Source organism: Macrotis lagotis, chromosome 7, assembly GCF_037893015.1.
Source record: "Macrotis lagotis isolate mMagLag1 chromosome 7, bilby.v1.9.chrom.fasta, whole genome shotgun sequence".
NCBI classification, from domain to species: Eukaryota; Metazoa; Chordata; class Mammalia; order Peramelemorphia; family Peramelidae; genus Macrotis; species Macrotis lagotis.
In genome coordinates this window covers 196,833,120-196,856,997 of record NC_133664.1, presented here as the reverse complement: position 1 = coordinate 196,856,997, position 23,878 = coordinate 196,833,120, and the positions used below count along the sequence as shown (strand labels likewise).

The following is a 23,878-nucleotide window of genomic DNA, read 5'->3' as shown; positions in this document are numbered from 1 at the left end:
CTTTTGATCCTTACTACAACCCCAGGAGGTGTGTGCTGATTATTATTATTATGCTCATTTTATCAGATGAGCAAACAGAGGCACAGGAAGGTTAAATAACTTACCTAGGGTCATACAACTAATAAGTATCTGAGGCAGGATTTGAGCACAGTTCTTCCTGATTCCATGTCTGGTAGTTGATCCACTGTGTTAGTCATCTTTGAGTGAAGGTCTTAAATCAAGAAAATGTCAAGAAGACTCTCCAGAAAAATAAAATAATTCTACAACTATAGCTAGAATCCTAGATGAGTGGACCAACTAGATTACTGTGGCCAACTCATTGCTTCCCCCCAGATAGCAACCTCAGCTGTGGAATTTTTTTTTTAATTTAAAATTTTCAGAATAAAACAAACATTTTCATAATATAAAGTAATAAAAACAATCGTGGAATTGTTTACTGATACAATTACTTTCTCTGTACTTACAAAATGTCTAGAGTATTTTGAGTATAAACAACATGAAACAGTGATCTAGCAAAGACCTTTTAGAGGTGTCTGTAACATTGCTTAATAAAGCAAGGATATCCAAGTCCCTAGAAGATCTGTTATATGGTTTGTCTGAATATATCTGCCACCAATAAGATCATCTTCTCTGACTTCCCAAATAGCCTTTGAGCATGCTGTGTCCTAAAATGTCATTGTCCTTAAGGCCAGAGGCCTGTCTGGTCTTAAGCCTCTCCAAAGCTACACCAGAATTCTTGGTCAACAGACAGAATATATCACTAGGAGACTCTGCTGATATTTTCACTTGTCTTCCCCCTTACCCAGACTATTCTTCTTCCTCTTCACCATCTCCTGGTTTCTCTGGCTTCCTTCAAGTCCTAGTTAAAATCTCACCTTCCACAAGAGACCCCTCCCTCTCTTTCGATTATCTCCAATTTACCTGAAATTATCTTGTTTGTAGAGATTTGTTTTCATGTTGGCTCCCCCATTAGACTGGAGGTTCTTGACAACATGGTATTGTCTTTCTTAGTATCCCCAGTAATTAGCATAGTGTCTGGAATATAGCAAGAATTTAATAAATGCTTATTAACTCAGCATACTTAAAGCCTTTCCATGGATAAGAACTGTTAAACTCTAATGGCATAAGTTTATTATCACACCATAATGAGTCACTGAAGTACGTCAATGGACAAGTCAAAGATTAAAGAAAAAAGAACATTGTAGATTATAGAAAAATAATTTTTTTCTTTAATGGAAAAAAGTTAACATGAAACTTGACCTACCAAGGGTTGGGTCATATTCCCAGATGAACCGTTTGGTCAGAAATCTTACCACCAGAGCTGTGGAAGAAAGAAGACACATTTCAGTTGCAATTTTAAAACTTCAAAATCTACATCTGAATACTAGCTTAACATTTTCTACCTACTACTCCATCTATCCATGGAGGAGAAGTTTCAATTTGTCCAATCTAAACACCTTATGGTCATTCCATTTTGGATCAAAATCTACTTAATAGTAATTAATATGCTGTCTGGTTTAATAGGTGAAAAGCATATGAATAGGTTCTTAGAAGCTAATCTGTTCAGAGAGCTGATAAATATGCTGGGAGATTCTGCATACAAGCAAGTCTTAAGGAAAGTGTTAAACCATTCCAGTATCTTTGCCAAGAAAACCTCAAATAGGAAAGAATGAAAGAATGAAACAACAACAAAAGTACACTGTTCTTCAATATAGAGCATCTCCACAAAAGGTTGATATGGACGAAAGATGACAATTAATACTATTTCAAAACCACTAGTTTCCTTATTGATGACATATGGTCATCAATTACAAAATGGGTTAAAAATCCCAGTATTTCAAAATGATGGAATAATCTGTCATTCAATTAACACTAATGTGAAGCCTATTATAACTTGAATTAAAAAAACAGAACTAGCATACACATGTAAACAATAAAATCATGTGAATATTAACTGGACACCATTTCACCTGGAAGATGGCAGGATAAAGGCCAAGAGCATATCTATCTAGTTATCTATGCCAGAATCACATTTTCATGGGCAAAAGAGCTAGTACTAAATACTTTATTCCTCAAAACTCTAATATGATTTTTATCACCAATCAATATATTGACTTATAACCAAAAGGTTTTTGAATTATTTTAGTGGTAACAGTAAGTCATGAGGACCAACCACTAAGGCATGAAAGGGCTGAAATCTGCACCATCTGAAAAGTTGCAACACGCTGATAAACTGATGAATCTTCTGATTATTAAAGAATATGCATATCTTGAATATTTCCTGTATAATTGGGGAATATGATAAGGTCAGTATTAGTCAATGAGTTCCTCAACAGTCTTTGGAAATAGGAGTATACTAATGGTAGTGCTGACATATAAATGAGCAAGGGAGAGAGAACAGCTAAAACTAAAAAGACCAATTGACTGGATCTGAAAGTTAACATTGTGTCCTTCTATCATGGTAAGTATGACTCCATTTGAAGCAAAATATTAGTAATGCTGGAGACATTGTTAATGAGTTCACAAACTCTTAGGATAGAAATGGCCAGTTGGCACTGGCTCACTTAGGGCATATTTCTTTAAATAATCTGAGCAGAATGTGATGTATATATGCATTTAAAAAGCAATTCAAACGTAAATGATTAAAGTAGCATAAGGGGTAAGTATCTCTCCCTTAAAATAAATTTTGGTTTAAAGATCATTAATTGGAAAAATCCAATCAAATAGTGCCTCATTAATCTGGCATTATCTACTCAGGTTATTAAAACTTGGCCTTTAAATATACACTTCTCTATTATCTTTTTGTATTTTTCAATTAATAAACATTTTAATTTATTTATTCTGCTACATCCAATCTTCATTGAGCAAATTAAAAAGATTCTGAAACATAGAGCCCTCAATGCATAGCTAATAGTTCAACAAAACAAATTTCTATTGTAGTCATGTCTGAAAATGGCTATTTCTGCATTTTAAGATCTTCAACTCTATGAGGAATCCATCAATTTTCTATTTTCATTCTATTGAACTCAATCTCTATCACTTTTGTTTAACATCAGTTCATAAACAACCTTCCCAATTTGTTGTCCTTTTTCTTCATTTCTTAGGACACAAGAATATTCAATCACATTAATCTATCACAAATTATTAATCCATTCCCCAATAGGAGGCCTTGGATTTTAATTTTGGACTACTGTAAAAAAACAGATGTAAATATTTTTGTACCTATAAGTTCTCTTCATCTCTCTTTGATTTCTTTGGGTTATAGGTCTAGTAATAAAGCTGGATCAAAGGATATGCAAAATTGTAACTTTCTGGGCATAGTTCAAATTCTTTTCCACAACTCCACCAAGTATACTTATTTTTTTCTATAGTCTTTTCAACATTTCTAATAGGTGTAAGGGAGAACTTGAAAATTGCTTTAATTAGTAATTCTCTAATGATTAGGGACTGAAGTATTTTTTCTGTAATTATTGATAGCTTTTTTCAAATTCTTATCCTGTACTTGAGTAGGATATACTGAAAGAACATATCAGATTTGCTGGTGACACAAAGGTGGGAAAGATTGTTAACATAAAACAACCAAGATCTAAGAAGACCTTGACAGGTAAGAATATTGTGCTAATAAGATTGAGCTTTGGTAGAGAGCAGTTTAAGTCTTCTTCTTGTTCCTGGGAAAGAGGTGACTCTGGGCCCTTAAAGGCTATGCCAGAAGAACCCAGGCTCTGACAGGTGCTGCTATATTGGGAAGACTTCAGGACAATCCTGCCAATAGGCTGTGTTTATTTACTAAAGGCTAGCTTAGAGAAGTAGTTATTAAGCACTTGAGAAATGTTTACTTTACATCAGCCAATGTATTAAGGACTGAAGATGAGAATATAAAAATGAGAGAGTTCCTGTCTTCAAGGAATTTATACATAATTGGAGTAGGAAACAGGGGAAGGCACAGTCTTTATGAATAAGAAAATATGAACTACATACAAACATATACAAAGTGATTTCAAGAAAGAGGTGCACTAATAAATGAGGGTCATCATGAAAGGTGACTTGCAAGAGGTAGCACTTGAACTAATCCTTGACATAATTATTGGTCCCAAGAAGTTGAGATAAGGAGGGAGAACATTTAAGACATGGGACACAGTCTGTATTAAGGTTCAGTGGAAGAAAAGGGAATGTCATATAAACCAGTCTGAAGGATGAAGGGCACATTAGGAAGGAGTAGTGTGTAAATGGAGATTGTGAAGCTTGTGAAGGGAGTTAAATGCTAAACGGGGGAGTTAGTTTTTTCCCTTCAGAGAATGACGAGCCACAGAAATTTCCTAAGCCACCCAGGTGGATATGAAATGGTCAGATCTGTGCTTTAGGAATGAATTTGGCAGCTGTGTATTGAATGGACTAGAGACAATGAGAATAATTAGGAAGCTATTCAGTCAAACAGTCAATAACTATTTATTTTTTGCCAAACACTATGCTTAAGTATATAAATAAAAATTTAAGTAATCCAGCTTCTCAAGGTTCTTACATTCTAATTAAGAAAACAAGTACCTATAAAGATATATATATATATATATATATATATATATATATATCATAAAACTTGAATAAATACAAATACACAAAAAATTTAAAGATAAGAAAGTTTGGGGGAGAGGGCACTAGGATTTGGAGGGGAGGGTGGAGGGTCAGGAAAGCTTGTGCCTGAACTTCATTTTAAATGAAAAAAGGGACTCCGTAAGGCAGAGGTAAGGACCAAGTACATTTCTGGCATGTAGGACAACTGCAAAGACACAAAGACAGCATATGGAACATGCTGTGTGAGAAAAAGAAAAAAGGTCAATTTGACTGAATGGCATCCTTTAATTGGGTGAAGAAAAGGAGGAAAGTGATATCCAATGATGCTGTAAAGAGAGGTTGAGAAATACTTGAAAAACTAAAAATTATAGTATATCTTAGAGGAAACTGGAAACCACTGGAGTTAGTTAAATAAGGAAGCTGTGTACTTTACTTCATAGTGCAATACTTAAACCTTTTTTTGTACTTAAAGAAAAATACTTTGGCAGCAGTGTGTATGATGAACTAGAATTGTGGGAAAGAAGACCAATTAGGAAGCTGTTGCAAATAGATATGAGATGATGACTCTCTCAACTAAGGTAGTAGCTATGTAATTAGAGAGAAGAGATTATAAACACATTCTAGAGATATGGAGGGAGAAAAGGCAAGATTTGGCAACTAAGTAAACTGGCAAGGATAAGGATAAGGTTATCAACCTGGGAGATGGGAAGGATGATGGCACCTTTGACAGACAGGAAGCATGGAAAAAGGGAGGGGAGAGAGGAAAGATAATGCATTTAATTTTGGACATGTTGAATTTGTGATGTCTCTATGTGTGACAGTTTGAAACATCTACTAGGCAATTGGTGACATGAGCTTAAAGCTCTGAAGCTGGATATCGAATTTTATATATATTGATATATGTACAAGTATATGTATTTCTACATATGTTCCTGATTATGTATAAGTATACATGTCATTTGTATGGAGATGATCCCTAAACCCTTGGGAGTGAATGAGTTACTGAAAAAAAGAGTTCAGAAGAGAAGAGAGTCTAGTATAGAACCCAGAGGAATATCCATAATTAGAGAATAGAATCTGCATGGTGAAACAGGAAAGAAGATTAATGAGTGACCTGATAGTAGAAGGAAAATTTGAAAGCAGTTACATCATGAAAATACAGAGATAAGAGGAAAGGATAGGATCCTAGGGACATACACATGGAAGTAGACCATGGCTAATAATCTTGATAAGGTGCTTAGAAATATTTCTTAGACAGGAAGGAAGAGAACCAAGACAAGGTGGGGTCAGAAAACTAGAGTATTCCAAAGGAGGGGTTAGTCAACAGAATCAAATGCTATAGAGTATTAAAAAAGATGACAACAAAAGGCCATTGGGTATAGCATCATTGACAAGGGGTTATAGGGACAGGAGTCACAAGGAAAGAGGTTAAGAACTGAGTTGAAGATGAGAAAATGAAGATAACAAGTACAGACAGATGTTTCCAAGAATTTGGCTGTGAAAAAAAAAAAGATATAGGACAATACCTTGAGGCCATGGTAAGGTCAAGGGGAGATTTTTCAGGAATGGGGGGAGAGCTGGGCATGTTTCTACTAATTTTGATTTCTGCTATAACAAGTAGTTTTGTATGGACAGCTAATTCAGGAATGACTCCTACATCAGTAATGAGTCACTTCCTATCTGCTGAAATAGAATCAATTTCATTTTCTTTGTGTGTGTGTGTGTGTGTGTGTGTGTGTGATGCTATATGGTCCCTGTCATGCAAAGTTCATGCTTATTATTTTACTAAATAAATATAAAATATATAGTTGTGAATCTTTTGTATAATTCATGATTTTTGAAAGTCTCATTTTACTTACCATCCTCATTTATCCCTCTTTTTGGAATGAGTCACCAAGTAGTAAAGTTGATTTACTTTGGAGGATTTTTTCTTTTTGTTTTATTTTTAGTTAATAAGTATTTATTTTTTTTCTCTTCCCATACCCAATTTAAAAGGGAAAGAAGAGAAATAAAGCCTTTGTAAGAAATTTAAATTATTTTGCTTTGGATGTTTGATAAAGCTTTTATTTTATTTTTATTTATTTTTTTGTTAGGCTTTCTCTACCTCTGCAAGGAAAATGAATAATCTGTGATTGTTTTCACGGTAGTCTTATTTCACAAGCTTATCATGAGCACTGCAATTTTTGTTGTCAAAATGTCACACAAAATATTTCTTTTTGCCTGTGGGTATGAGAAAACCAACTCCACTGAACTTTTGTTATTTGTTTTTTTTCTTCCCCAAGGGAACCTATAAGAGAGCCTTCCATTCTATTAAAGATTCCTTCTTGTATTTTTAATTGTAATGAGAATATAAGTATTAATATGATTCAATTCTTAGTAGTCTTTCAATTCACTGACCACTTGGATTAGGAACTAGCTATTCAGAATGACTCAGAATGCCAGCAGCTATGGTAATTTAATTCTGTTTCTTTTGTGTCATTTTGCAATGAGGGAGGGAGTGAGCAAAATCAGAATATATTATCACTGTTTCCTTAGGGAACATATTTGATGTAAATCAATTTCTATAACAAGAAGACCAAGGGATGCTGGAAAGCTACACAGTTAATACTAGATTTACTTGCCAATTGAAGAAAGATGGCAGTCAAGGGCCACACCAATTTGGAATAAAAACTTAGCTGTAATATCTTCCAAAAGAAAATGGTGAATGGCTGCAGAAATGTTGTTTCATCAATCACTAAGAAGCAGTGGAGGAAAAAAATTTATGGAAAACCTGGAAAGAGAGCCAATTGAACAAAGTAATTCAGAGGATTCTTAGGAATGAAACTGAATGGGGAGAGGGAAGGGACCAAGCATTTATTAATTCAGATTATCTCATTTGAAGGATAATAACACATGAGAAATGGAGATTGATGATCTGTAAAAAATTTTTTGAACATTTTTTTTTGCAGTAATTCAATGGAGTTACTGCATTTGAAATAAAATATCATAGTCCCAGATGTTTTGTAAGAGGAAGGAGAAATGTTACCAAAGAAAAACAATAGCAACTGAGACTAGACCAAGTTTACAAAGGGGTCCATTATACATTATATATAGGTGATGCAATTTTGAGAGAACTGAGGGGAATGACCCTAAGATATGTGAAGGCTCTGGCTCTCTCTCTCTCCCCCCCTCTCCCTTTCTCCCCTCCCCCCTCAAGAACCATCAATCATTGCCAGCACCATTTTTTCAATCATTGATTCTCAGGGATCCAAGTCTTTGGAAATGGAAAGGACAGCTGAGTTCCTTCAGCCCATCCAGTGGTCCAACAAGCATCTCCATATCCCCCATTGATGGCTATCCAGCATTAGCTTGGAGAGTCCCAGTTAGGGAAGCACTGTCAGCTCATTCCACATATTACCCTTTAGCAAACATTGATTAAAGTCCTACTGCTTAAAGCAGTTTGACAGGCTGAAGCCCTGGGTGACAGAGAATAAAGAAGGAAAAACAAACAAAGAAACAACTCTTGCCCTCCCTAAGGGATGGAGTAGTGAGGAATGTAATTCTAACCTAGGCAAGGTCACTTTCATGTGTAATATGACATAAACACACCTTGATCCTTCACTGGTAGGTGCATTGAGGGGAGTAACCCTGAAAAAAGGGCTTGATTTCCTCTGCAAACACCACCACCACCAACAACAACAACAACAACCACAGAGGAGCTACCATCCTTCCAAAAATGGAAATAAAAGATCTGATTTATAACTTGTGAAAATTAGATGCAGACAGAGCTTGACCTTATCTATGCCATATTTGCAATAAGACCACCATGATAAAATTTGGATTAAAAATTCACCACTATTTGCAGAGTTAGAGAAAATCTACCAAAAAAAATAAAATAAAAACTTTATAAAACCATCCAAAATAAAATGTTTCATTTTTATGTGAAAGGCTTTATTTGTCTTATTTCCTTTTTTAATTTTTTTTAGGTTTTTGCAAGGCAAATGGGGTTAAGTGGCTTGTCCAAGCCCACACAGCTAGGTAATTATCAAGTGTCTCAGACCGGATTTGAACCCAGGTACTCCTGACTCCAGGGCTGGTGCTCTATCCACTGCACCACCTAGCTGTCCCTCTTCTTTCCTTTTTAAATTGGGTTTGGGGGGAGAGGAAAAAAAATAAATACTTATTAATTAAAAATAAAACAAAACAGAAAAGATCCTCCAAAGCAAATCAGCATAATACCTTTTACCCTCTTTGTATCTCCCAAGTGAAATGCCCCTTGATCTCAACTCAAGCAGGAAAAGATCCAGATTTTACAGCCTTGGAGACAGGACTCAGCACAGTAACTGAAGAGAGTTCTGGATGCTCCAGTGGTCAGCCCCTGTTTGATTTAGGGACATACAAGCAATTCCCAGTCAGATGATCCTACAGCCCAAAGTTCATCAGCTTAGGTGCTCAGTCAGGTCCCATTGCAAGGTCAAGAGAAGACCAACCTATATCTTTTTATTAGCCCCGCCCCCAGTCTCTGAGAAGGCTGATTCAATGTGGGCCACCTTTGTTCTGATTTTGTGTCCCTGATTTAGTCACTTCTCTTTCTTTAGCCTCAGTTTTCTTCTCTCTTAAACAAGAAAATTTTACTACAAGATTGTTAGAGCTGCTAACTGTTCACAATCTGTAATTTTTTGTAATCCTACTTTTTAAAAACTGGAAAATAAAGGGATGTCCCCATGAAAAAAATAAAAATATTGGAAGTAAATATACTAATAACCAATATCTATATAGTTTAACAAATTATTACCATTAGTCATTACAACAAATCCATTATCCCCATTTTGTAGATGAGGAAATTGAAGCTGACAGGTTAAGGGACTTGCCCAGAGGTCACACAATATCTGGGACTGGACTCAAAATCAGATCTAGTACTCATCATCTTAACACTTAGTTGCCTCTAATTAAATTAATTAAATTAAATGTGTGTGTGTGCACGTGCGCACGTGTGCCATGGACCCTTTTGACAGTCCAGTGAAACCGTTTCAGAATAATGTTCTAAATATCAAAAAATGTAGGATTTTAAAGGAAACCAATTATATCGAAATATAGCTAACAAAATATTACAAGATTTCTTTGGATCTGAGATGAATAGCCCTTGAATTAAATTACATATGCAAAAAATCCTTTGCAAATTTTCATCATTATATGTACTTTAGCTATTATTATTATTAATATTAATATTTTACCAAATTGTAGGAAAAATCTCAAGTTTTTTTTGTTATATATCTACTCTCTCATCTTTAGAAAATCTATATATTCATTGGAGGCATCCTTAATCAAAGTATGAAAAGGGAAGGGAAAGACCTCTGTAAATAACATTTGTAGAAGACCATACTTTTGTTCTTATATAATTGACTAAAAGGTGTAAGAACTACAAGCTCCCATGGTATTTTGATAAATATTTGATTCCATAGAAAGAAACCCCTTTTTAAAAAAAAGTTCTCTAAATGAATTCCTCCTTATAAGCATTTATTATATGTGCAAGGCCCTATGCTAGGTAATAGAAATTCAAAGACAAAAACAGAATTGGTTCCTGCTCTCAGGGATCTTATATTCTATAATATTTCAAAAGGTAATTCCTATGTACATATCAAAATTTTACAAGTTTCCTTGAGAAAGTAGCAAGTAATAAAACTTTGTTAGACAATGATCTGATTATTAATACCTCTCAAGAAATAAAAAATGGAAAATATGATCCCAAGGAACCTGGCACTTTCATGTTGAGTGACTAGTATAAAGCTTAAATGAAGAAATAGTTCTATTAGGTGGAGAGCTTTTAATAGGTGATATTGCACTGATTGGATTAAGTCCTGTAACATGATATAAAATGTGATAAATGATGTAAATAAACATCAGCAAATGATGTCCATAAGCATTCAAAGAATTTGTTGCAATTAATTATCTACACAGGAAAAACCAAGAGGATAAAAAATGGCTGTGGTCTACATTATAACCTGAAGTCTATACTGTAAATGTCTAAATGATAACATGAAAGGAAAGTCCATAGAACTGGTTCATTCCTACATATATTTTACATAAGGCAGTGAGGAGTAGACTATGAGCTGGACTCAGAACTAAACTGATAGAAGGGAGAGGGGGTTAGTTTGCCTCTGGCAATTTGTATAATACTTTTAATGACCCAAGCTTCTCTCTGAAATAAAGATTTACCTTTTTAATAACAATAATCTTCTGGTAATATTGTCTGGCTCTGAGTCCTAGAATACAACAGTTTTGAAGAATTAAATTCAAGGGTCATTCAAAGGTGCATGAGTTAAAAATGAAAATTTCTCACAAAAATCAATAAAAATAATATTAAAAAGTTATAGGACTAGAAAAACAGATGGGTTATTTATTTATCAAAAACACATGTTCACCTGCCATCCATACAATGTCAAGAGAACCAGAGGATGATCCCTGGCACTTGGAGTGGATCACCTGTGGAGGATTTATGAGAGGTCCTGGATGGATTGCAATGTGTATTACTGGACAAATATATACACTCATTAATGAGATAATAGCCACTGAGATATCACAGCTTCAGAGTAGTATATTTGATAATTATCACAATGCTTTCATCCATGGTTGGTATGATGTTTTTGAGTCATTCCTTACATTGATGTAAAGTCTCTGTGGAATTCAACATCAAATACCCAGCTATTGTCAAAGTAAAAAGGAACCTCTCATTACAAAACCATCATCAGCACCTCAGGGATACCTTCTTTTCTGTTGATCTGAGAGACATTCTAATTTTGTCATGCAATGTTATTTATTTCTATAAAAATTATTAATAGTTTTATTCTAAATGTAAAGGATCCTGAGATTTTTAGGAAACCAGATGGCATAAAATATATTTTAATGTTTTATTTGGAAACTAATCAGTTCAATGTGATTGGCATTTCTCCTTTGAATAAAGGGTCTCTAAAAAGAACTCTGAGAAGTATAATTTTTGAACCTCAAATGTTTACTATCATCATTCAATACTTAATATGACTGGACTTGTCCCTCCTTAGCTATGAGAATATATATATATATATATATTATATATATTATATATATAATATATATATATGTGTGTGTGTGTGTGTGTGTGTGTGTGTGTGTGTGTGTGTGTGTGTGTATGGCCAGCTACCATGACAACCAGAGAGAATATGAATTTCAGAAAATGAGAAAACAAACTCTGAGGACAGAAAGCTTCTTTCTTTTCCTCATGCAAAACTCCAGCAAATGAGAGAAAAGATGACATCAAACACAAAGAATGTGATAATAGAAGTGAAACTGTCTTCAAAATGAAAAAAAACTCATAATGTTTTTGCTCATATATCTCAAACAGACAAAAGAAAAGAGGTCTTCCCTTATTATTGCATAGCAAACAGCACTGACAAGGGCACCTGAAAACCCAAATATCAAGGATAAAGAAAAGAGAATTCGTATTTATTAAAAATATTAATAATCATTTTCTATATATAAGGTACTGTGTTATGTGTTGGGAATACAAAGTTTAAGAGTAGAATATCTACTTGAGAACAATCTACCAAGGAGGATGTGACAAAAACACAAATAAGTTTAATAGAATATGAGTAGAGGAAAGATCCTGAAAAAAGTAGTCATTAAAATCAAGAGGGAATGGTTGTGATGGTGGTTGTATAGTTGGTGAACAGGGAAGGCTTTTTCTCATATCTAGCACTCTGACATCCTCCTTCACTTCTTCCACTTGCCATTCCCTATCTTCTAATTTTCCTCTATTCTCCTAGGTGCTATTCTTTCCATTAGGAAAAAGAGCATGAAAAAGGAAGAGAGTATGAAGGAACTGAAAGTACTGGGACAATCTTTTATGTGAGGAACAAACAAGAAGAACTAGATGTCCTGATGCAAAGAGGCAAATACCTACCACTAAGATATGATGGAATGAGATCTATGCCCGGGGATAACCCTGGAAAAGTATTTATTGTTGTTCGGTCATTTCTTGGTAGTGTCTGACTCTTATGACGCATTTCAACTCACAGGCTTATGCTATAGAATTTAGTCGTACCCATTACAAAATACAGCTAAATTAGTTAAATGTTACAGAAGACATATCTACTTGAAAACTTCTACTAAGTCACTCTTTGAAGATAGCAGATTGAAGGTGACAAAAATAACTATTAAGGATGTATTGATATCCTTTAGTAAATAATTCTTAGGAAGCTAATGCGTAGTTTTATATTTTTATATATTTGTAGAATTTAGAGCTAAAAGAAACCTTGGAGTTCATCTTATCTAGTCTTCTTATTTTAGGATGAGAAAATAGGTCCAGTAAAATTAAATGGCTCACTTGAATTCATAGCTTTTAATTAACCAAATCAGGATTTAGATGTAGCTCTTCTGATTCCATATCAGATATTCTACTACACCAAAGGTACCTATGACAAATATGAGCTGTTGAGTAAAAGGAAAGAAAAATTATTTTGCTTATTAATAAGTGAGGAAAAACATCTTTAGATAATATATATCTTAAGCAATCTAGAATCACAGTATTTTGAGAATTATTCTTTAGTATAATCTGAAGAGACATACTGTCCTTTCTCTGATGAATATAGAACGTATGTGATTGCCTTAATATTATTTTCAAGTTAGTGGCCAGGCTAGGGTGAGGCCTTGAGTTTCTAGACAGGAGGCCTCCCAAGTTGTTTGCCTATGGGGATTTGGCCTTTAATAACTATACTATTTGGATAAGCGTGCTATCCAAATATAGTTGGATAAGCTTAGCAGCAAATCAATTTAGAAACATTATAATAATGGCCTCATTTCCTGGATTTTACATTATTTTCCAAATTAGTTTCATATCCAAATGCCCTGGAAAACAAAATAAACAGAACAAAACAATCAACCAGATACACAACACTTTTTTTTAACCTCTTGGCATGCTACTTAAAAAAATCCTTGCCGACTCACACACCAAATTTCTTGAAACCTCAGAAAAGGCTTATATTTATTTCATTTAAGCTTGGGGGATAGAACTTCAGGCCAATTCTTATTTTAAGAAAATGGACTCTTCCACCCCTTCAACCTTAACTAAAAGTACATAATTATGTTAGTGACCACAAAGGCTAAGATGATTTGTGATGTGGGTTTGGTGTACAGTTTCACAAGATTAAAATATGGGTTAAAAATGAACATACTTTCTACCATAAATGTTTGTTTTTAGCAAAAAAGTACTTTGTAACAGTCTATTTTCTTTATACCTAAGTAAGAGTATGTCTTTCTGAGCAAAATGGAGTAACAATCTTGATAACTCATGTTGAAAATATATAATTAAAGAAAAAGACATTTTTTGGCAGTCAAAATATAGTTCCAAACCAACAACTAACTCTGCTTTTCAATCCAGAGAAATCTGTCCATTGATCCCCTGGACAACCTATTCCAAATGGGAACTATTTAGATTCTCTCAAAACTAAAACAGTTGGAATTTTTAGAGATAGGTATTAGTAGTGAAAATGTAAAATTATCTCAATAATTCAATTGACAAACATTTATTGTTTATAGCAAAGGAAACACACACACATGCACACACACACACACAAAACAGTAGTTACCTGCCCTCAAGACACTTATATCCAAAGGGAGGAGATCACATGTGAATATATGTCTATACAAGATACATACAAAATACATTCATGGCCACATTAAAGAGCAAGGTTTTAATAGGGGTTGGGTAGGGAGAAGGGGACTGGGAAAGGCATCTTGCAGGAAGTGGTACTTGAGCTGTGTCTTAAAGGAAGCAAGGGAAGGAGTGCTTAGAGGAAATTTTACAAAGTTAGAAGTGAAAACACTCCTGAAATGGAGGATGATCAGTGAAGATACAGAGTTTTAGAATTTAGGATACAAAGAACAGCAAATAGACCAGTATGCTTGAAGGCATATGCAAGGAAGAATGGGATGTATATGAGATAATGTAGAGGAAGAAACGATCAGATCTAGACAGGGATATAACATAAGATGTAATGTACTGGTCTAAACTAGGGTTTTTTTTAACTTCTATTCATCTCATGGAATTCTTTGGCAATCTGGAAGAATCTATGGACTGCTTTCCAGAATAATATTTTTTTTAAATACACAAAACAAAATACATAAGAAAATCAATTATATTGGAATACAGTTATCAATTGTTCAGATATGTCCAACCCTTTATGACCCCATTTGAAATTTTCTTGGCAAAGATACTGAAGTAGTTTTCTATTTCCTCTTGTAGTTCATTTTACAGATGATAAAACTGAGGCAAACAGGGTTCAGTGATTTTCCCAGTTACTAAATCAGACAGGTACTAAGTATCTGAGAACACATTTGACCTTAGGTCTTCCTGACTCCAGACCCAGTGCTCTATCCACTGCTCCTGCTAACTGCCCTCAGACACTATCTTTGAGACTCTGGGCAAATCACTGAACCCTGTTTGGTTCAGTTTTATCATTTGAAAAGTGAGCTGAAGGAGGAATTGGCAAACCACCCCAGTATCTTTGCCAAAAAGACCCCAAATGGGGTCATGAAGGGTTAGACATGACTGAACAACAATAACAACACTGTTATCAAAATATATATTTTTAAAAGCACCAGGTTCATGGACCCTTGGTTAAGAACCCCTGGTTAAATAAAATTTCTGTCAAATAATTTTCATTTTCCCAGAGCTCTTGTGAAGTATGAATTTTTTCCAAATAGTTTATGTTCTCAGGTTTATCAATTATTGAGTTTTATTATTTTTGATTTTGCTTCTGATATTTGAGTGTCTAGTTTCACTTATTTTTCTATTTTTTAAAAAAAACAGTACCAGTTCTCTTTGATTTTTACTGCATTACAATATAAAGTGGGGTACAGAAATATTATTTATCTTTGACTCTTTATTTTCTATTACTTTTTAATTCCTACAGTTTTCATTTCTTTTAAGATTCTAGATATTTTGTTCTTCTAAATGAAATTTTGTTAATACTTTATCCATCCCTATAAAGTACCCCTTGTAATTTTATTGCTATAGCATTAGATATGTATAGTATTGTCATTTCACTCTATTGGCATGGTCCAAGCATTGCAAATGGATATTCTTCATTCTTTTTTTTCTCTCAAAAGATTGCTTTGTAATTGTATTTGCATAATTTTTCCGGCTCTTGGTAGATAATATCCGAGATATAATGAACATTTTGAAGTTAATTAATTAAATAATCAACCAATCAATCCACTTATTTATTTATTTATTTGTTTATTTGCTCATTTATTTATTTATTAATTTAAAGGACAAGACAATCAGGATTAAGTGACTTGCCCAGGGTCACACAGCTAGTAAGAGTCAAGTGTTTGAGGCTGGTTTTGAACTCAGGTCTTCCTGAGGTGCTGTGCTACCTAGAAGCCCCTTGAATTTATTTTGAATGGAATTTTCCTTTCTATTATTTTTTCCTGGATGTTTTTAGTGCTATATAGAAATACTGACTATTTTTGTGAATTTGGCTTTTATTCTACTACTTTATTGAAGCTATTAAATGTCCCAATTAATTTCACTGTTAATTCTCTGGGGTTGTCTAAGGAAAGGATCATATCTTTGGCAACTAGGGATACTTCCATTACCTCTTGCCCAATGGTCATACTCTTACTTTCTTTTCTTGTGTTTTTACTTTCATTAGTATTTATAGAACTTTATCAGATAATTGTGGAAACAACTGCATATTTACTTTATATGGCTATATGTATTGATCAAGATTTTAGGGTTTTACATAGAAATTATTGGTCAAATTAAAGAAACATCCATTTAAGCTTATAAGATAGGAGAGACTTTAGATACCATTTATTTGAATTCCTCTATTTCACAAATGAGAAAACTGATCACAATGAGATTAAATGATCACCCTAACTTACACAAAGTGTAAACAGTAGAGCCAAAATTTGAATTCTGGTTTTATGATTACAAATTCAGCACACTTTACAAAACATAATAGCTACTTCTCCATTTATTCTTTTACCTTTCAGTGTTATAAATATAAATGAGTATGGTATTCAATCAAAGGTTTCTTATTCAATAGTTATGTAATGACATTATTTTAACTGTTTTTATTACTAACATTATAATAAGAGCTATGCTCTATATTCTACTTTAATGTTTGCAAAAGTACTTTACCATCTCCTTTCATCCTCATAACTCTATGAATTAGGTGTTATGATGATTCCATTTAATAGATAAGGAAACAGGTTGACGGAGGTTACTGACTTGCCCAGGGCTACACTGCTACTAAAGGTCTGAAGTAAGACTATAAAATGACCTATTATTTTTACTGTATTTTTAATGTTAGCATTTTTCTAGTAGAAATCCAATTTGTAAAAGCAAAGAAGTTTGAAATATATTATTGTGACTTCTTTTCTAATATTTTATTCACTGTCTTGTCATCAATATTTAAAAGTGATATGAATTCCAAGGTTTTTTTCCTCTGCTTTCTGTCCCTGATTCCCTTTGGGAATCAGATCCATATTTGTCTTTTGGAAGGAATTTGGTAAGATACATTTTATTTCTATTTTTGCGGAGAAATTTTTAAGCTGGGAAAAATGCAGAGGATAAAAAATAGCATGAAACTATGAAACAAATAATTTGAAAAATTAAAGGAAAAACACTGACAACGCATAAAGCAATCTAGGATCATTAAAATGTATATATGTTTTGCTTTTTCTGTAAGGATTTGATATATTTTTACTATGGGACAAAAAGCACATAACTGGTTCCAAGGTTAGAAATGCCATAATTAACCTATTGAAGAACAAAGAATTTTTTTAAAGATGAAATAAGAGGGAAAAGACACAAAAAAGGGCTAGTGAAATTTTAAAGAAAGCAAATGAACATTGAGTTGACCAAACATTTAGCACACTATTCCTCAATTGTGTCTCCACAAGAAATCTTGACTTGTATCCAATTTGGTAGCTTTTACAGAGGGTCAACCATCCCAAACTAATGGGGCTGTTTTGGCTTTTCTGCTAGAAGAACAGATTTTATTGATAGTAACATTCTGATCAAAGGGTAGAAAGGGGAAGAGGAAGAAATGAAGAGGAAGGAAATATTGATGTTATAGTAATAATGGAGAAATCATTTTTATGATAGAATGAAAAGTGCCTAAGGAAATGGAAAAATCACTTTTATGATTGAATAAAAAGTTATGATTGCCTTTCTACCCCAACCAAACTCCAAAGACAGCTTCAGTTTCTACTCTTAAATGCTTCACTAATCCAGGAATACAAAGATAGCTTATATAAGCACACTTTCTATTATCTAACAAGAATGATGTGGAGACCACATTAGAATTGCCATAATTAACTTACATCAATATATATATATATATATATATGTATATATATGTATATATTTAAATTTTTTCTGTTTTCTTTTATTTAAGGTAATGAGGTTAAGTGACTTGCCCAAGGTCACATTGCTAGGCAATTATTAAGTATATGAGGTTTGAACTCAAGTCCTCCTAGCTTCAGGGCCAGTATACCCTATCTACTGCACCACCTAGCTGCCCCACATCAATATATTTTTTTATTTTAATTTTTAAGGTTTTTGCAAGGCAAATGGGGTTAAGTGACATGCCCAAGGTCACATTGCTAGGCAATTATTAAGTGTATGAGGTTTGAACTCAAGTCCTCCTGACTCCAGGGCTGGTACTCTATCCACTGCACCACCTAGCCGCCCACATCAATATATTTTTGAAGAATGGGAAGTTCACAGGAATAAAATTCTGGTGGAAGTCACAATTTATTCTGATGATAAAGCAAAGAAAAAGGTTTCTAAAAAAATTAAGAGATCTAATGAGAAAGGCAAAGATTTCTAAAGATGTCACTGTACAGAGAACTGAATTCATATTTAGGAGTCCAAGTTCAAAATATGGAACAAAGGGCAGAAAACTGAGGTTAAAGTAGTCTCAAGATCCCCTATGAAGTATGTCAAGAAATTTAAAGCCCAGCTTGATTCAGATTTTGTGAGAAATGGTCCAATGCAAGGAATTAGTGGAACGTCTTTTCCCATCTCTGCCTATGCTGACATGGGGCACATGGAGAGGCTAGGTACCATGGAGGAAAAGAGAAATAATAAATACTATTTTTTTTAGTTTTTGCAAGACAATGGGTTAAGTGGCTTGCCCAAGACCAGACAGCTTGGTAATTATTAAGTGTCTGAGGCCAGATTTGAACTCAGGAACTCCTGACTCCAGGGCTGGTGCTCTATCCACTGGGCCATCTAGCCGCCCTATAATACATACTATTAGTACAACAGGGAAGGCAGTGTAACTTCCACTGTTTGGGTAGAACATTGTATTATGGTCAGTACTAGTAAGGGTTTAATTTTCTTTTTCACTCTAGGGACATTCTGCCATCAAAGGAACGAAGTCAAACTGAGGCACACAATCTGAGATTCACTATTGCATTTTTTTCAATTCTACATATACATTTGCAACTGTTTGGTAAGATGCTGGAACAGGCATTCAGAAGACTGAGAAGTATTATGACAGTCTGTAACTGTATATTGCCATTCCAGATCTCAACATTAGGATGACTTGTGTTAAAGTTCAGATTAGACCTGACTACTAGTTCATTCCCCTTTTCTTGAAAGGATTTTTTCTTTTGTGTTACCTTATGGACAAAGTAGAGATCTATGAATGGAATGAAAATATATTTAGGCAAATATGTAATTGAATCAAGCAACAGAAATGGAATGACCATTTGTCAGTAATGGTACAGAAAAGAATCTTGTTCAGGTGTAGATTGGCATAGATGACCCCATTGTCCTTTTCATTTGGAAACTTCTGAGATTCTTTGACTGAACTGAACTCCAAAACAATAATTAAGGGGAAGATTTTCACCTGTTAGTCTGTAGTGAAATACTACTTAGCCCTGTTCCTGATTCTGTTCTGTTTAACAGTTTTATCAATGACAAGGATTTTAACAAGTGTTCTCAGTCAATAAGTGATGAAAAACTTGGTCAATACAGAACCAAGATTCAAAAAAAAAATCTCATCATGCAAGAATGGGCTGGATCTAGTAAAATGAAATTTAATAGGGGCAAATGCCATGCCTTTCACTTGAGAAAACAAATACAATAGCTGCAAGTTTAAAATGAATCAGCAATATTATGTGGAGCCAAAAAAACTCTTCAACCCTATCTTAATAGAATTACTGTATCTAGGCATAGGAAAATGATTTGATCTTCACATCAGAAACTAAGAAATTAAATGATTTGCTTTATGTATGCAAAATATTAATATCAGTTCTTTTGTGATGAAAAAAACTGGAAACTAAGAATGTCCAATTGAGGATTGGCATGTGGTTGTAATGGGATACAAATGTGTTGTAAAAAATGAATAAACATGATTTTGGGACATGGAAAGATTTACATGAATTGATGCAAAATGAGGTAAGCAGAACCAGAGTAACAACTTAAACTTTTATATCAATATTTTAAAGACTTTTATAAACTATTGAGGAATGAAATGAGAATCAGAACAATATATATATAAAATAACAGCACTCTAACAACAAACAACTCTGAAATATGTAAGAATTATGATCAATACAATGATCATTCATGATTCTAGGACATGATGAAATATATCCATCACTGATATAGAAGTGATCAATTTAATGTACAGTGAGATTTTTTTAACATGGTGAAAAAATTATTTTTCTTGGTTGTGTATATTTGTTAAAAAGGAATTTGTTTTTCTTTCTTTTTTCTCAGTAGGATGAAAGAAAGGGAGAGAGAAAAGGGAGAGAAAATGGATTTCCATTAATTTTTAAAAAAAAATTATACCCATGGCCATACAGTTAATAAGTGTTAGAGGCAAGAGCTGGATCCAGGACTTTTCTGATTTCAGGTTCAACAATTCTAAGTAATGTAATAGAGTAAGCTATTATATTCACTCTACTCAGTCCCTGAGAATAGAACTAGGAAAAAATGTATAAAAAGCTGATGATTCAGCCCTGATTGAAAAACAAAAGCAAACTTTGTAATAATTTTATCTATCTAAAAGTAGAATGGGGGAATCTCAGTTGGGAATGGATTTTTTTCAATTACTTCCTCTAGAGACACAGTGGAGCTAACTGGAAAAGCTTGAGAAAATTATTAAATTTTTAGTGAGAAAATTTGTGCCTTGGAAATCAGGGACTGATTTACTGTTTTGTTGATTGAGCAAATGATGGACAAAATGTTATTAATGCAAGATGAAACTTAAAGTGTCTCATGCATTTCCCCAGAGAGCTGGCTGTTAAATATTTACCAGAACAAGTTTATCTTCAAGTAAACGCTGGAGGACTATCTGTTGGGTAGGTTGTACAGAAGGTTCTTTTCCAGGATTGAATTGGATTAGAGGGGTCACCGGTCCCTTTGAACTGTGATTCTGTGATACATCAAAGGCGTCAGAAAAGGAGTGGTCTAATAAACAGGATAGAACAGTAGCATGGGAGCCAAGGGAGGAGAGAGTACTGCTTGTTAGGGATGGTTATGAAGGAATTTTTGTTCTGTTAGTAGATAGATGGGATGGACTCTGAGGCCTATTTACAGCTCTGTATTTCTATAAATCGATGGTTACCTCTTACCACCAGGGGCCCCTCTCAGATCACATCAAAGATTCTTTGCTCCTTGCTTTGTAATTACTTGACAATAGACCACAACTAAACCTCTTTTTATTAATATTTAATAGACATTCCTTATCAGCTCCAGAAGACAGGGAATAGAACTAGAACAACAAACAGCAGTCCTTTGGAATTTAAATCTATCAAGTGAAATTTAATCACTTAGAAACCGGGAACTTTTTGAATCTTTCTTATAGTTATGAGAAACTCTCAATTAAAAATGAAAGAAGAAGAAAAGGACAGAAATTATACTCACAAATTTGTACAATTTAGTTAAATTAATAATTTTTCTTTGTTATGTGACTTGGATTACCAATTCTGTACATAAGAAGCATGTCTGGGGGTGGAGCCAAGATGGTAGCCAAGAGGTAGATGAGAGTTATCCAACTGAACTCTCCCAACTTTCTCTTTTATACAACTTTAAAATAACTCCTCAAATCAAATATTTCAGTAGTATAGGCAACAAAAAGGTCCAAGTAAAACTTTTTTTTTAGCCTAAGGCAATTTAGGAGATTGGGAGGAAAGCTCTGTGATCCAGGGATGGGAACCAGCTAGGAGTACGACAAGAGCACCAGTGGTCAGCTGTAGAAACAGCAGCAGCAAGCTTCAAGAGCTCTCAGACTAAGAAGGATGGGCAACTGCTCAGAAAGTAATTACAGAGAATGACCCTTTGTTGTCAATGGATGCAGCTAGAACTGATTGCCAATCAGCAGTTTTAGATTGCAGTTTCAGGGCAGAAAAGAGCCCTGGTGGTTGGTCACGTCACAATGGAGCAGGGGTCTTAGTCAGAGTTCAAAGGCAGAGAGTAGTACTAGCAATTGTGGCTGGGGACACTAGGGGCCTTTCCTGGGTAAAGACCTGAGTGCGGACCAGGAGAGCAGTGACCACACCTCTCCTTGGTCACACCACCTTGGAAACATCAAAAACTTACAAACCTCCAGAACTAACACTTAAGTAGCAGCATGAAAAAAGTGCAAAGCTTGGGACAATGCCGCCCTACCCCGAGGTGAGCACAATCTAACTTTTTACATACATTTCAAAATCAAGAAATAGGCTGAAAAATTGAGCAAACAACTACAAAAAGAACTTGACAATAAAAAGTTACTACAATGCAGGGGAGACCAAGACATAAACTCGGAAGAAGGCAATTCATTGAAAATAGCTACAAAGTAAACTTCAAAAAATGCCGATTAGACCCAAGCCCATCAAGAATTCCTGAAGTAGAAACAAAGTAAAAACTGACAGATTGCTTTCCGTGGGGGGGTGGGGGGGTGGGGGGTGAGGGAAGTAAGATTGGGCAAAAATTGTAAAACTCAAATAAAATCTTTAATTAAAAAAATTCTGAAGTGGTAAAGAAAGATAGAGAAAATTGGGGGAAAAATGAAAGTGATACAAGAAAATTATGAAAAGAGAATTAATAGCTTGGTAAAAAGGCACAAAAAATACTAAATAATATTGTAAGCACAAAAGAGATACACAAAAATGCTCTTTAGAAAAGAACACTTTAAAAACAGAACTGGCCAAATGGAAAAAAAAGAGATCCAAAGTTTCACTGAAGAAAATAATTTCTAAAAAAATTAAAATTGGGCAAGGGGAAGCTCAAGAAACAACAAAAAAGTCAAAAGAATAAAAAAATAGAAAAACACCAGAAAAAAACTGATATGGAAAATAAGATTGAGGTGAGATAACTTAAGAATCATTGGCCTAATCTAAAAATCATGATTTAAAAAAAGGACCTAGACATCATATTTCAATAAGTTATAAAGGAAAATGACCCCAATATTTTAGATACAGAGCATAAAATGGGATTTGAAAAAAAAATCCACTGATTACTTCTAGGAACACTAGAGGCAAATTTCAGAGTTCCCAGATTAAGAAGAAAATAATGCAGGCACAGAAAGAAACAATTATAATACTGTGAAGCTAGAGTCAATATCACTTATGATTTAGCAGTTTTCACATTAAAGAACCAGAGGGACAGGAATATGATATTCTACAAGGCAAAATATCTGGGATTACAACCAAGAATAACCTAGCCAGCAAAACTGAGTATAATGCTTCATGGAAAAAGTGGATATTTAATAAAAGAGAATACAGAATTCCTGATGAAAAAGCCAAAGCTGAAGAGAAAGTTTGATATTCAAACACAAAACTCAAGACAAGTATAAAAAGGTAAACATTAAGGAATAATCATATGAGACTCTCAAAATTAAACTGTTAGCACTGAAAAATGATATATATTTTCATTATTAGGACAGTTAGAAGGGGTCTACCTAATTAGAGGTTTTGAGTGTAAGTTAATTATGTTGGGATGATGTAAAAAAAAAGAAGGGGTAAGAAAAAGGGATGCACTGGGATAAGGGAAATATAGAATGGGGGAAAATTTCTCACATAAAAGAGATATACAAGGAGGAACTTTTATAGTGGAAGGGAAAATGGTTATGGCTGACTGGCAATGCTTGAAGCCCCTCTCATTAGAACTGATTCAAAGAGGGATAACTATAAATACATAATTATTTGGATACAGAAATTACTTATAAAACAAATAGGAAAATAAAAAGGGGAAGGGAATAACAAATATAAAGGGGAAGAGATGATAAAAAGGAGGGAAAATTAGGAGAGGAAGAGATCAGAAGTAGAACAGAATTTTTTGAGGAGG

The 23,878-nt window shown here is 34.1% G+C and overlaps 1 protein-coding gene across 1 annotated transcript in view; it reads right to left on the bottom strand.

Annotated features, from left to right (window-relative positions):
• RERG (RAS like estrogen regulated growth inhibitor) overlaps positions 1–23,878 on the bottom strand; it is an 80,750-nt gene that overhangs the window by 8,075 nt on the left and 48,797 nt on the right. The window contains exon 3 of the mRNA XM_074194369.1: positions 1,265–1,321. Within this exon, the coding sequence (XP_074050470.1) occupies positions 1,265–1,321 (57 nt within the window). The remainder of the gene's footprint in view (positions 1–1,264; positions 1,322–23,878) is intronic.